The sequence below is a fragment of the Zootoca vivipara genome, chromosome 1 (genome assembly GCF_965207765.1).
Source record: "Zootoca vivipara chromosome 1, rZooViv2.hap1.1, whole genome shotgun sequence".
In the NCBI taxonomy this organism is placed as follows: Eukaryota; Metazoa; Chordata; class Lepidosauria; order Squamata; family Lacertidae; genus Zootoca; species Zootoca vivipara.
This window is the reverse complement of record NC_142582.1, coordinates 95,715,197-95,730,938: the sequence shown is the minus strand read 5'-3', so window position 1 is coordinate 95,730,938 and position 15,742 is coordinate 95,715,197. Positions and strand designations below refer to the sequence as shown.

The window sequence follows — 15,742 nt, the reverse complement described above, 5'->3', positions numbered from 1 at the left end:
TCTACTTAGATTTCAAAGATTTCCCTATTTAGCTTGCTCTAGTTGTTTAGACAGTTTTAACCATTGGCAAGGGTGACCGATTACAATTTTTATTACTTTGAGCCAAGCCATTTTGAATCTCAAATATTCCAGCAGAGGTTTGCTCTGCCCTATAATGGAGTGTCTTGTTTTTGCCCTTGGCAGGGATGGGAAAGGATTGTTTGCTTTTTAATCTTTGCTCATAAACTAAAACTTTATAGCAAACTTATTTTCATTAATAGTGAAAGATGTTTCTGTCATCGCTGGCCGATCCTTTAGAAGGTTATGGAAAAGTTATTTCTGTCTTGGTTTTGTGGATTTCCATTGGTGCCAGCAAAGCGAGCAAGTTCTTTGGTACTGGCTACAAGTTCTCACCACAAGTGTTAATGTGTTTGTTAAGCAAGTACTTCAGTAATCAAGGACTGCTTCTTCAAAAAGCATTTTGAAATAATTCAGGCATGAGTTGCAAAGTGGCTTTTATTTCTACACCTGTAAGAAATCCTCCACCCGTTGCAATATGATTTAAAATTAACCACTTTTTGCAGACAGCCTGAAATCCTGGTCACACCTACCCAGAGTAAGTCCTATTAAACTCAATGGGGCTTACTTCTGAGTAGATGTGCACAGAATTGCACATGGGGGCTAGTTCCAAGAATTTCAGAAGTATGGCTCACTCAAGCTGCTAATTCTCTGCTTCTTTGTCATTTGGAGACTTTTTTTAGTCTCACCCATGTTTGAAAATGGTCTGCTTCACAATTACCTCAGTGTTGTGTTGCGTTCACAAATCCTACTTCACATCATTAAAGCAGAATTGTGAGTTGAATAATTTCAGCTTTTGAAATTCCTGCTCTTTGTTAGACACTGCCATACTGGCAGTGCTTCTTCAACTTTTTATCATGCAATGTTATTACTTGTCAACGCTTTCCCTCCCACCCCCAATTTGCACCCACCATCTTTTCTTCAGGGTTTTTATTTTTTATTTGCTTGACCTTTCCATCTCCTCATTCTTTTCATGTCTTAGGTGACCTATGATGGGCATTTAGGGGAGGGATGTTCAGGATTGTGGATACCTTTGTATAGCATTTAATTGTTAAGGTGCCTAATAAGCATTAAATATGAATAGATTTCATGAAGCTGCAATCCTGTGATTCCAAGGAGGGTGCCCCATGGATCGTAAGAATCATTTTACTGAACAGGAAGAGGAAAATGCACCCGCCACCACTTTTTGTCTTACCAATGCAAGCTCAGATGGGCTCTGGAAATGGCAGTTCATCCATTTTGGATTCTGCCCCCCCCCCCCCACACACACACAATTCTCTTTGTCAGAAACTCTTCAATTCAGTTTACAGAAAACAAGTAAGGATGAAACCTCCTGACAATAAAGTTCTCTGGTACATCAGCTTGTGCTGAGAGATTCTGTCACACGTGTGTAATACAAAGTGTCTTTTGCTTCCCTTTCAGATACCCCTGAAGCCAGTCAGGAATGTCAGCTTTCAGGACGATGAAGAAATTGTTCGAATAAACCCTCGTGACATTTTAATACGCCGCTATGCAGACTATAGGCACCCAGACATGTGGAAAAATGACTTGGATAGGGATGAAGGCGACGCCTCACTGCAATGTCCCAAGGCAGACAGTAAAAAACCAGACTACCTGTACCCTTCCGGGGACGGAACTAAGTTGAATTCACTAAAAGATTCAAAGTGTTCTGTGGTACTTAAAACGCAACCTTCCTCGTTCAAATTGAAAAAATCGAAAAGGAGGAAAGAGGACGGGGAGCGCTCTCGCTGCATATACTGCCAGGAAAGGTTTAATCACGAAGAGAATGGCCGGGGCAAATGCCAGGACGCTCCCGATCCCATCAAGAGATGCATCTACCAAGTTAGCTGTATGCTTTGTGCCGAGAGCATGCTCTACCATTGTATGTCAGACTCCGAGGGGGATTTCTCTGACCCCTGCTCTTGTGACACTAGCGACGACAAGTTCTGCTTGCGATGGCTCGCCCTTGTCACGTTGTCATTCATTGCGCCGTGTATGTGCTGCTACCTCCCCTTAAGAGCATGCCACCATTGTGGCGAGGTCTGTGGATGCTGCGGAGGGAAGCATAAAGCGGCGGGATGAACCAGTCCAGTGCCAAGTTTGTGCTAACACGTCTTTAATTTCAGGAAGTATCTAACTCTTGGAAGCATTTGGCAAGCAGAAGGGAAACCTGTCGTGTATGATAGGTCAATTCTGAAAGAAGCATCAGAACATGTTGCATTGTAGGAATGCTGGCCACGCCGAATGATCTGCTTTTAAGTGCATGGTGTAAGTTGTGTCGGGAGTTCTTGCGAAAGGAAAGCCTTTTCTCACAATTGGTGGTTGAAATAAGTATAAACTGCAGTCCATACTATAAGGGATCAACTTCAGCAATTTGTACATATTGAGGTTAGGTGATGGGGGGCTGTTTGAAAGAATCTATTTAGCAGAAAATTTAACTAAACCTGCAGTAGTGAGAGCTGATTTAAAACTAAGGAAAGTTTAAAACTTGCCGACTGCAAGAAACTAAATTGATTTTAAATGCAACTAAATTGCTTATAAATAGTTTTTTGGAAACAACTTTATGTACAAATAACAAATGTTTATATTTAACAAAATATATGGTACGATTATTAAATCTTCCTTCCCCTTTCCAGTTGCAACACAGTTATGGACCACATTTCCAGTCACATTCCATGGTAGTATTTCTCAATATTTAACTAGTTAACTTAGTAGCATTTCTATTCAAAATGGACAAATCAATATTTTCAGTCTTGTTTCCCTTCAGCTACATTTTTGTATTGAGTTCTCTCTGTACATTCTGGTAATCTGAAAGCTTTTAAAATATTAATTATTGTAGTCTTGAATGACCAATGTTTTGTTAAGCACAGGTGTAATTGTCTAATGCTCTTATAAGAACATAACATTTATTTTTATATATAAATTACTCTGTATTCAGCGAAATGGCAAAGGAGGTTTTTTTTCCTTTCTCAACCAGCAAATTTTCTTCTAGGGTTTCCTTGATTTCAAATGTTTGGGGAAAGAAAATTACAACCATAGCTGCCAAGTTATCCCTTTTTTTAAGGGATTTTCCATTATGCTGAATAGGCTTCCTCGCGAGAAAAGGGAAAACTTGGCAGCTATGATTACAACAAGATAATTGTCATTATATATATATATATATATATATATATATATGTATATGTATATGTATACCATGCAATTCAGCTTGGTACCAATTATTACTTCAAACTAGTAAAGGAACAAAAAAGCATCCATTATTCGAAACTTATTTGGCCTATCAGAAATTTAAAATACTCTCTATATCAAACAATAACCCAGGTAGGGAAAAGCAAATGGATTTCTTGTGAATGGAAGTGGGTTTTATTTTGTCTTTGTTGTAGCATATTAATAATGAATGTTTAACTTAACATTTGGCTATGTGTTCTAAATACCATTTTGGGGAAATTTCTAAATGTCACCCATCATATAACATAGCTGAGTATACAGGTTTTTAATTAATAAAATTCTCTAAAGCAGTGAAGCAGTCATTCATTCAAAATCGTTAATGGGTGGAGGGGGAAAACATGTTTAATATGCTCATACGATTAAAATTATAATTGCACACTGCCTTTTCTTTTATTTCTATGCATATATTTTTCAGTGAAATGTTTTGGTTTATTTTCTTCTGAAGACCATGTTCAATCATAGGAATCTTTCCTTCCCCTCCTCTTTTCAGAGCCCAGGTATCAAACTGAACAACTGTATATAACACTATCTGTAAAATACTTTTTTAAAGAAAGCATTTATATTTATATGACAGCTTGAACTGACAACGTTATGTACATAGATCATCTTGAAGTATTATTTCACATTGAAAAGAAGACAAATATATTGATAACTATAGAAGTTAAGAGTTCCTTTCTAGTTTTGTACTTTAAAAAAAGCCTGAATGGATAACCTAAGTCAGCAAACACGACACTGTAGCAGCAATCTCTTTAAATCCTTTCCTTTTATATATTTGAGAGCTGCTGCTCCAGAAGACTTTCATGCTTCACATATTCAGCTAAACTTGGTTGCCTAGATAGACTGTTAACTTTTTTCCCAAATAAACAAACAAAAATGAGACAGAGATTAGTAACCTGCATTTCACTGTTGACATAGGAACTGCATCTTGTGATATAGCATTTATTAAAACATTATGCTTTTAATTAAAAATGGAGCATGGTATCAACAACCCAAGAAAAGAACTTGCTGGCTGTACAGAAAAGTCCTTTGGAACTTTGTGTGTATGTGTGCGTGTGCGTATGTGTGTACTTTGGGAAGAGACAAATCTAACCATTTTCTATGCACTCATTGACATAGTGCAACTCTTGGTTCTTGTAGTAGTGAAACCTTATATGCTTTTTTAAAAAATTACTGAATATGTGCATTAATATTTTCAGTATATATTTAACCACTTTGCTGCTAAACATTTACTATCCTTTACTCTTGAAGAAATATTATTCCTATTAATATAATTAATATGGATACTGGTATACAGTATAGGTTGTGTTATTTGCAACTGATCTAATTTGAAATAATTGCATCGGTTCAGTATCTGGTTTCATGGATTGCGTGATGTCGGCCACATTTCTGTATGTTTATACTTTTGCTTTAACGGGGGAATTTCTTAACTGTGGCCAACTCACACATATGAAGTTGCCTTATAGGGAGTCAGTCCATGGGTTAATCCACCTCTGTGCTCAAATTAGTGGTCATTTTTCAAGATCTCAGGCAGACCTGCTGCTCAGCTCTGCTAACTGAGGTGCTTTTTTTAACTGGAGATGCCAGTGATTAAACTAAGAAAGATGTATGGCTCTATCTTCCTGGAACAAACCATTGAATTGTCACTTCTCAATCCACTAATTCTAATTCATAGAATCCACCATGGAGTTGTTTTGTTGAATCTCATGGATTTCAGTGCACTTAAATGTTTTTATCCTTAAATCGGATTGTGGTCCCTGTGTGCATTTTATCTTTTCACCCTGCTTTCTCAGAGAGAGGTTGGGTTAGGGACAAAGAGTCAACAGATAAGAGGTTTACTGTAAAGCATGTAAATCCAGGTGCCTTTTAAGGTGTAATGTAATGAGGGACTTTTCTCCAAGCCTATATCAACTCATGTGCAGTAATTGCCGCAGGATGTTCAGTTTTCAGCCTCCTAAAAGGTGCTACCTGAAAGGAGGAGTGTTCTGTCTGAGGTGAAAGCAGATAGCTATTACATTAGGGTACCACCTACTGGACAAACATGATTTAGGAAACTTAACTTTATTCATTAATTTGTATTCATTAAAATGCATATTGTCCTAAAGCACAGCCAACACACACACACACACACACACACATTTTCATTCTAATAGTTGTTTAAAACATAAATGCCAAAATAGGGGATGGAAAGAGATCCTTGCAATTTCAGCAATTGCACTTGTTTTAGACACAATTGAATTAATAGACATGTCCCACTGAAAGTCCAGTAAAACAAGACACACTTACTATCAGGCTTTGTGGAAATGCAAATGTTCCAGACCAAAATAAAACAATAGCCGGAAGTTTCTGGTTCCTCTCCACCCCACCCCCCATCCTGTTAATTGACATTGTTGGTCTTATTCCAGAAGAGTCATTCTTGAAAGTTTAGAAGATTATATACCACCTTACAAAACAGTGAGCCTTTAACTTTTCTATATTATTACGTTGTCCAAAAAACCCTCCCACAAAAGCCTACGTTTCTGTTTCATATAGAAATCTCTGGGCCAGTCATTCTCAAACTTGGGGCCTTGAACTTGAATGAAAACAATCATTAGTTGTACCACACCTGTCCCGCTATCAACCGGCTCGTTATGCAAAAATTCTCTTATCTAAACACAATTATGCACAGCTGATTCAGATATTTGAATAGCTGGAGTTTGCCCACTTCCTTACATGTTTGTGCTGTGCTGGTCTACGGCAGCCATTTTTGGGAAGAAACCATGCAGAGAGAGTGCAGACAGATCAGTTTTTCATTTGCCTCTATTTTGCTGATTGGCTGCAGCCATTTTGGGCAGAGGGGAGAGAGATTACGGATTAGAAATATTCCCATAGGAAATAGAAATTGCCAGCTAACTGTGTGAATGCTTGATTTCCTGGGTATGCATTGTGTTCAGAAAGTGCGAACTTTTCCCCACCAGCCAACACCTGGGGCACTTGAATGTTCCGGGCCCCTGAGCGTTGCACATTAAAGTTTTTTAGAGGTAGTTTCACCTTCACTTCTCATCCCAACAGAATTTTAAATTTGCATGATTTTTTGGGAAATCTTGTTCTGTTCCTTCTTCAAAACCAATGTTAAGATTTGTGCCCTAGTGACAGATCCTTGCATATAGCAGCTTCATTACCAGCAATCTCGCCTGTGGAAGAGACTTATTCTTGCTGGGTCAGAAGGTCTCAGAAGACGCAGTTAGTTTAAAAGTGGAGCCCAAGTTCAAAGCAAATTTAGATCTAGAGCACAGACTTCTGTATTGACCAAACTGCACACTTTCAAACAGCAATTTCAGATATTTTTGCATGCTGGAATGCAACATTCCCATTTTTCTTCTATATTCTTTCTCTGAGTAATCCTGTATGTGTGAACAAGGAAGAAAAACCTCGAGAACTCCCCATGTAAATAATACACAATGTTCGTGTTGGCCTTTCGATCTCCAGAGAACATAGAACACTGTATATATGGAGTCTACAGTGGTTCACACGCTCTTGAGGCAGAAGAATAAAGGAGATGGTTTAGTATTCCAATTAGTACTATTAAAGTTGGCAGCCTGGTGGTTAAAACTTGCATATGCTTTTTGGTGCACTGATTAAGTAGCATTTAAATGGCATCCCCCTGCCCCCCCCACCCCCAGCATCTTAATTGCAATAGCTGTGGTTAGCTTTGAAAATTAAAACAAAACCTAGCGGGGAAAACTTTGTATTGGGAGCGGCAGCATAATCTGTACATAGGTTTTTCTTCCCTCTTGTTTGTGAATATTTTGCTTAGTGCAATTTGCTTTCCACCCTATTGACCTCAAAAAAGTGCCTCACTTGTATATTATTTCCATTAAAATATTAATTGCTATCTCTTTCTACTAAATGATATAGGTTTAAGTTTTAATTCCATGCCATAGATGTATTTCTTTCTATGTATAAGAATATAGCTGGTTACCTTGAGGACATAATGTAAATACACATACGAGTTTTAACTGTTTTGTTATCATACCCTTTGTAAGTTGCCATACTGGTTAATATCATAAAACAGTTTTAAATTTCAATGTTTTCCTGCAATTACCTGATTAAAACTATCATGAAAATTAAAGGGAGATATGTCATGTGTTTTTGTATTTCACTTTTGGGATGGCTCCGAGCAGGGAAAGAGGAAAAAAAATGGTGCAGAAGAGTACATTTCAGAATTGTGTAGCATTAAGATGGATTCAGCAACACAGGCCTACTGCCTTGTATAAAATAATAGAATTGTAAAAGTGACCCCCCCCCCAGGGTGACCTAGTCCAACCCCCTGCAATGCAGGAATCTCAGCTAAAGCATCCCTGACAGATGGCCATCCAACCTCTGCTTAAAAACCTCCAAGGAAGGAGAATCCACCACATTCCAAGGGAATCTTTTCCACTGTTGAATAGTTATTACGGTTAAAAAGTTCTTCCTGGTGTTTCATCAGAATCTCCTTGCTTGTGACTTGAAGCCATTGGTTCAGGTCCTACCCACCACAGGAGAAACCAAGCTTGCTCCATCTTCCATGTGACAGCCCTTTAGATATTTGAAGATGGCTATCATATCCAATCTCGGTCTCCTCTTTTCGAGGCCAAACATACCCAGCTCCCTCAACCACTCCTCATAAGTCTTGGTTTTCAGAAGCTTTATTATCATCTTGGTCGCCCTCATCTGATACGTCGCAGCTTGGGTCACCTTTCCAAAGTGAGCCGAGTTTGTTTTTGGCATACATACACAAAGCAGTGGTGTCTTGGCAGCTTCCGTTTTTTTACATTCTGTCTTTGTGTACAGATAAAGGTAAAGGGACCCCTGACCATTAGGTCCAGTCGTGACCGACTCTGGGGTTGCGCGCTCATCTCGCATTATTGGCCGAGGGAGCCGGCGTACAGCTTCCAGGTCATGTGGCCAGCATGACAAAGCCGCTTCTGGCAAACCAGAGCAGCACATGGAAACGCCGTTTACCTTCCCGCTGTAGCGGTTCCTATTTATCTACTTGCACTTTAACGTGCTTTCGAACTGCTAGGTTGGCAGGAGCTGGGACCAAGCAACGGGAGCTCACCCCGTCACAGGGATTCGAACCGCCGACCTTCTGATCAGCAAGCCCTAGGCTCAGTGGTTTAACCACAGCGCCACCTGGGTCCCTTGTGTACAGATCATAGCTGCCAAGTTTTCCCTTTTCTCGCGAGGAAGCCTATTCAGCATAAGGGAAAATCCCTTAAAAAAAGGGATAACTTGGCAGCTATGTTACAGATACCAGTCTACAAAATACACCAATTAAAATAGTTGAGAATAGCATGGGCTTTCAAGTAAGCAATTGCTTTCCTTGGCCAAATATCCAAAAGTACCACCAACATTTCCCCGGTTTGCCACCTTAGTGTATTTTGCTATGGAAAAGAAGCAAGTCGGATGCACATGTGCCCCCCTCAAGCGACTCAAGGCCTGTTTCATACGTATCTGGATGCCAATCACAGGTGGGAGAGGGCTGTTGTGTTCAGGTCTTGCTTGCAGGCTTGCCATTGGTGGTGAGAGCAGGATGATGTGCTAGATGGACCCTTGGCCTCATCCAGCATGGCATTTATTATGTTCTTGCAATAACCAGATACCAAGTGTGAAACAAAAACTGACCCTCAGTGCGATATTGATCTTTACTCATATTTTAGTGGGGTTGGGCGGCATTGTTTTCTGGGCAGCTGCAGATCCTATATCCCTGCACCCCCTACCTTCCCTCAAGTTACTGTGCTACATTTTGGAGTCATGGGGCACCAAGGATTTGAATAGAATCCATGCCCTGGAGCCTTGATCTAACTACCATAGTTCCATTGCCCTCACAGGACTCCCTACTTCTAAGTAGGGACAAACAGTGGGTGACTTTCTGGAATAACCTGTCTGTGGACTTCCAGAGACATCTGGCCACGGCAAGAAGCAGGTTTATGGACTAGATGTTTCCTTGATAAGATCCAGACATGCTGTTATTATTTGGAGGTTCTGGCTGCCACATAAAAAGGTAAAGGACCCCTGACAGTTAAGTCCAGTCGCAAACGACTCTGGGGTTGCGGCGCTCATCTCGCTTTACTGGCCGAGGGGGCCGACATTTGTCCGCAGTTAGTTTTTCCGGGTCATGTGGCCAGCATGACTAAGCCACTTCTGGCGAAACCAGAGCGGCACACGGAAACACTGTTTACCTTCCCGCCAGAGCAGTACCTATTTATCTACGTGCACTTTGACGTGCTTTCGAACTTCTAGGTTGGCAGGAGCTGGGACTGAGCAATGGGAGCTCACCCTGTCGCAGGGATTCGAACCGCCGACCTTCCGATTGGCAAACCCAAGAGGCTCAGTGGTTTAGACCACAGCACCACCTGCCACAAAACACTGCTCCAAAAGGTGCACACGGAGAGAGGTATTGTGGCAAGGGATGTGCAAGATTAAATTTGTTCTTGAATTTGCTTCATATGTTGCACTGAGTTTTCTTGTTTTTGTGTTTTAAACCCTTTTAAATACTTGCTTCTATTTTTATTTGATTTGATTTGATTTGACCCGCCCATTTAGAGGACGGAAGGGACAGAAAATCCAAAAATAAGGTTAGTGTTTCTGGGGAAGGTGACCTTAGGGAAACAATTCCCATGGTCTCCATTAGGTACATTAGAAATAGCTAGCTGTCCTTCCCCTATTACTTCCCCAAGAGTTACACAACCACTTAAGTCACATCCACCTTCTCTACGCTGAGCACTGAATATTATAAACATATCCAAATATTTATGGCTAGCAACATTAAATTGGACAGACTTTAAAAGCAGCTCATATTGCAGTACCACTGTAAATCACATCTTCAGCAACCCCATTGTTCAATCGACAGAATTCCCAAATGCCTATATACAGTAACATTTGATCCCTGGGAAACAGGAACTGAGAGATGCAATTTTCCAGCTGAAAGCCACGAGGAACTGTTAAAAACCATTTTTTATTCTTAAGAGGCAGAAAGTTACGGTATTTCTTTTTCATTGTACTTAAAAGAGGAACGAGATGTGGAGGGGCAGTGGTAGAAGTTCTTTGGGGGTATGAGTCAAGAGATGGAAATAGAAAAGGGCAGAGGAGGAAGAATATGAGAAACCAAGAGATTCCGCCTTGCCATCGTCTGGGGCGTGTGTGTGTGTTAACTAAGCAAATCTTAGTAAATGGGGCCATGCTTTGTCAGCAAAGCTTGTCAGGTTTGTCTTTCTGTTAATATTTAAATGCAGGAAGGAATGTACTAGCAGACAGATTTAAGTTTTCAGAAGTTATATCCCATTTCAGAAGAACACCAGAAATTAATTTAGGATCCTATATAATAAAGTCCCTGTGTCTCTGCGTCCAGTCCCTGTGTCCCTGTGTCTGCGCTACTGCGCATGTGCCCCATGGACACAGGGATTGGACGAAGAGGCACTTCGGAGAGGGGAGCTTGGTGCTCGCTCGGCCCGGCAGGGAGACGAGCCAGGCTGAGGCGGTGAGGCGGGCAAGAGGACCGCCTCCCCCCCGGCCGGCCGCTCCCCTTCAATCCCCTCACAGCCGGAGCGGCCGCCTCGAGCTCCGGGCTCCTTCCTCCCCCTCCTCCAGCAGCAGCAGGAGCGCGACACCTCTGGCCGGGACAATGGCGGGACCCCCTCCTCCCACCTCCCGGCAGCTCGCCGGCCCCGGGATCCACCCACCGTCGCCTCCTTTCCGCCCCTTGGCTGCCTGAGCCCCAACACCTCTTCTTCTCCCAGCGGCGCCCATGGTGGCAGGCAACCAAGGGGCGGAAAGGAGGCGACGGGTCGATCCCGGGGCCGGCGAGCCTACTCCCTGTAGGCCGGGCCAGGCCTGGTCGAGGAGGCGGCGCCGCCGCCGCGGCTTCTCCTATAGCTGAGCGCCGGGGTTGCGATCCCGCCTTGCCGTTGCCGCGACATGCGCTCTAGCACCCGTTATTTTAACGGGCTTTAAGATACTAGTAATCAATAATTATATTGATCAAAAGTCACTGGTTACATTCACTTTTCACCTAAAAGGGAATTAAAATCACAAAACTAGACCTTAATAAGCTACTGTGGTGAAATCGAGATCTTGCTTTTACGATTTCCAAGGATTCAGGGGGGAAAGGAAGAAAATAAACAGAAATGGACTTTACTGCAACATGTTATGTTAGCTTTCCAAAGAGGCAATGACAGGAGTACAGTTTTGGTTTGAAATTTACTGTCATTTTTCCCCTATCTCATTTGGCCATGTCTTCTGTCTGGGTTAAAAACTTCACTCAGTCACTGACCTGTCCTCTGAATCAAATACAATAAGCCTATTAAGTCACCTCCTAGGAGACATTGTGTAGTCTCGAGAAGAAAAGAGCATCCAAAAGAGTAATCCAGACATGGCTGATGGGATCACAGCATCATCTAAACTCAAGTTTATTTAAGTTTGCTATTCTCCACTTTTTCATTGTGCCTTTGCAATGTCAACATGCCTTAGAGGGTTGCTGGGGGGGGGAATACCAAAAAGCACTCTGAACCATGAATGTACAGTAGTTTGAAAGTTTAAAATTACTTTAGTAACTTGTTTTCAAGAAGTATTTCTAGCTACATCAGCAAAGCTGCGGTACTGCAGCCAGCTTCCTGGCCTACATTGCCCATAATGCTGTGCCTGAAAGACTACCAACCCTTCCTTTGAGTGGGGAAAGGCAAGCCCTGCTGCACCATTAGCAGCCACAAATCAATTGATAGGTGTTATGTACTGAGCTGAATCATAGAACAATAGGATCCAGAATCAGCAGTCTGATTGGTCCGCAGGAGCCACCCAATCCAACTCCAGGTGGAAGTGAATCTGCAACCTGATTGGCCTGCAGGAGCAGCCAATCAGGCTGCTGGCAGAAGCGAATCCGCAACCTGATTGGCCTGCAGGAGCAGCCAATCAGGCTGCTAGTGGAAGTCAATCCACAAACTGATTGGCCCACAGGTGTAGCCCTGAAGTAGCCAATCACACAAGGCCCATTGTGTAAAATTTAAATAATATATATATAAGCAGATGGTTTGGGGGAAAGGGCTATTCTTCTCTTCTTCTCCTTGATGACTACAAGCTGAATAAAGAGCATGAAATTCACTCTCGACTCCGAGTATATTTCAATAGGGTATGGGGGGGGGCAACAGAGGAGCAAGCAGGGCAGAGAGGATGCAGCCTTGCTTTAGCCAACACAACACAACTCTGACTGCTTACTTTCTGAAGGATAAGATAAAACTGAGAGCAGAAAAATGTGAGATTCAATGTAATTTTGGGCAGAAGCACACACCTGCTTCTTTTCCCTTCCTGGTTACCATATAAGACTGCCCCTGATAAAAATTACACAGAAACGCAGCTAAATTTCCCTAAAACCGCCTCCAAGGTTGTATTGACAGAGGAAGCGCATGCTCCCAATGTTTTATTTTTGCCCTGAAAGTTTCGGGTTCATATTCATTCTCACGAATGGCCTGATTTGACAGACAGCCTTTGCAAAGAAAATTAACACAAGCTTTCCTGTCTCCTGATCATTTTGCTGGAAAGAGAACAGCAAGGATTGTAAAAGCACATGCTTAATGGCTGTGGAATGGATGGATTTGAGTTCTGTGTTGACAATAAAATGCAAGCTCCTTGAATTCATGCTTCAAAATGTATTTAAAGCATTCATTTGCTGAGCTTTGAAAACACACTAAGTATGGGTGCCCTTTTCTCTCTTTGTTGCATACTTTTTGCTTTTAAGGGGGGGGGAGTATTGATCTGTCCTCTCTTGTGTAGTTTGAGATCAATTAACTGCATTAGCCCTGAGGACACTGGGAAATGTGAGTGCAAGATATGACACTCTACTTCCTGGGCCAGGAGAGGAGTTGGCTGGCCTAAGGCTGTGGTGGAATAGTGCTTGCCTATTAGTCATCTGCTATGATGAGTCCAAAGTTCTCTTTCCATAATCATCACACAGCCATGTGCTCATCAGTTATTCCAAGAGTTGAACCAGATGAGTTGTTTTCTCTTCTTCTACACTCCACAGGACTGGCTCCACATTTTCTTTTCCTTTTTCCTTTTTCCTTCTTTTCTATTATTATTATTATTATTATTATTATTATTATTATTATTATGAATATCCCACCCATCTGGCTCACCCATCTGGTTTCCCCCAAAAACAAACCTGCTTCCTTAAAATAGGTAGACTGCTGTTCGGAGAATCAGATGACATAAATTGATCAAAATTATAAACCAAGTTGTAAAAGACTCACTGTTCCATGTGGACCCAGCACATGGTAATGGGCTCACCTGACAGCTTCACTGGTGGCTTGGTGGGCACTTTGAAGGATAAGAACCACTTCGCCACTTGCTGTTATTCCTCCAGCAACTAGCATACTTCCACTGAATTGTAAGCTTCTTTTTAGGTATTGTGGTAAAAAACAATAAAGCATGCCATGAACCAAGTGAAATAATGAGTTTGCCCAGTTCAGTATTCTGTATGTGGGCATTGCTGGGCAGCTTCTCTCCAGGGTTCCAGACAGGAGTCTCCCAGCCAAGCCTGGAGCTGACAGGGATTGAATCTGGAACCTTCTGCATACAAAGGAGGTGCTCTTCCATGATGGAGCTATAGTTCTTCCCTGATAATGGAAGGCTTACCTTCCATTAATTTGTCTAGTATTCTTTAAAAGCAATCTAAGGTAGTGGCATGAGCAAATTTTTATTCTGAAAGTGTGGTCCAGAGAAAAAAAAAGTTTGAGAACCACTGTTTTTAGAGTGAATCAACATTCATTAATAATTTTATTAAAAACAAACTAACGTACACCGCCAGCCAAACAATTGGCCAGATATAACCCATAATTTCTAACTAAACAGTCAAAGCAGTTTATGGTTTACTGGAAGAACAAAATGAGTAATAAGATGGGCTAGCCCTACTATAAGATAATTCACAAAAGTAGTACACATTGCCACATTTCAGGGGAAATGCAGGCCCATGTGATCTTACTTACAGAGTAAGTCATTGCCAAGAGTGGAAGCCACAGCTTCAGTGCTGTAGAAATAGCTATTGGTGGCGGGAACCTGACACCCAAATCATTTTGATTGAAACCATTATTGATTTTTTTTTGTTTACTTAGTCACTGATTTGACTTTAAAAGAGAAACCAACAGAAATTCAATACAGTCATAGCATTTCTCAATCTCTTGTTGCAAACAGATATGTCTTTGCATTCTTTGCTGTGACATATTTGCCAGATTGTGGGGGCAGAATTGGGGCCTTTTCCCTTCAGTTGATAGGCATGCCCGGAAGCCCATCTTCATATTTCCAAATTCCGACTCCACTTACTCAGGAGCGAGCATCCAACATATTTTCAGAGGAACTGTCATATTTATCTGTCTAAAATATGTATCTCTCAGACAATTTCCAAAGGGGTGAATGTGTTAGTCTGTTGCTGTAAATACAAAAACAGAAAAATCTCGTGGCACCTTAAAGGCTCAACACATTTATTTTGACATTGACTTTCATGGGCCGGAGTTCACTTCATCAGTTGCATCTTGGCAACACTGAGTAAATTGATATCCGTAGTGGGATAGGAATCTATTGGCTTGGATTCAGAGAGTGAGTGGAAAAGCACTTCCATTTGAGCAAGGCAGCGCTGTTGAATTTCTCCAGTTTGCCCATCCTGCTACAGCCCCCATCCCATGCCAACGCAGAGGGATTTTTTGTGGGGTGAAGGGAACTATAATGGGGGCAAAGAGACAGGAATGTCCCAATGTGTGGCAAGGATTCCATTTGATCTTTTCCAGGGCTTTTTTCAGCCGGAACTCCCCAGACCGCAGGTGGACGCTATTGTAGGGTTGCCATAATTAAAAAAGTGATTTTAAAAAAATAAAAAATAAAGCTTTTTTTTTCCTTTCTGGAAATGGGTTGCCATATGTCTGGATTTCCATCCAGACACTGTTTCCAATGACCGAAACTCGGCTATGTCTGGGAAATTCCGGACGTATGGCAACCCTACACTATTGCCATTATAAGAGAACAAGGGGGGAATTTGTGGTGGGTTCCAGCACCCCTTTTTCTAGAAAAATAGCACGGATCTTTTCTATGTTGCTGCTATTCAATTAGACCTGAACAGAGACAGTGTCAATTTACACAGTGTTGTTAAGGTGATCACTGGTTATGGCTGCTTGCTTATTTTGCATACATTCAGTTGTCATGAACTATGTTGTTGTTTAGTCGTTTAGTCGTGTCCGACTCTTCGTGACCCCATGGACCATAGCACGCCAGGCACTCCTGTCTTGCACTGCCTCCCGTAGTTTGGTCAAACTCATGTTCGTAGCTTCGAGAACACTGTCCAACCATCTTGTCCTCTGTCGTCCCCTTCTCCTAGTGCCCTCAATCTTTCCCAACATCAGGGTCTTTTCCAAGGATTCTTCTCTTCTCATGAGGTGCACAAAGTATTGGAGCCTCAGCT

General features: G+C 41.8%; 1 protein-coding gene across 1 annotated transcript in view; it reads left to right on the top strand.

Annotated features, from left to right (window-relative positions):
* The window catches only part of SPRED1 (sprouty related EVH1 domain containing 1), an 81,992-nt gene extending 74,599 nt beyond the window's left edge, over positions 1 to 7,393 (top strand). The window contains exon 6 of the mRNA XM_060273263.2: positions 1,480 to 7,393. Within this exon, the coding sequence (XP_060129246.2) occupies positions 1,480 to 2,139 (660 nt within the window). The 3' untranslated portion in view covers positions 2,140 to 7,393. The remainder of the gene's footprint in view (positions 1 to 1,479) is intronic.
* The last annotated feature ends 8,349 nt before the right edge of the window (positions 7,394 to 15,742 follow it).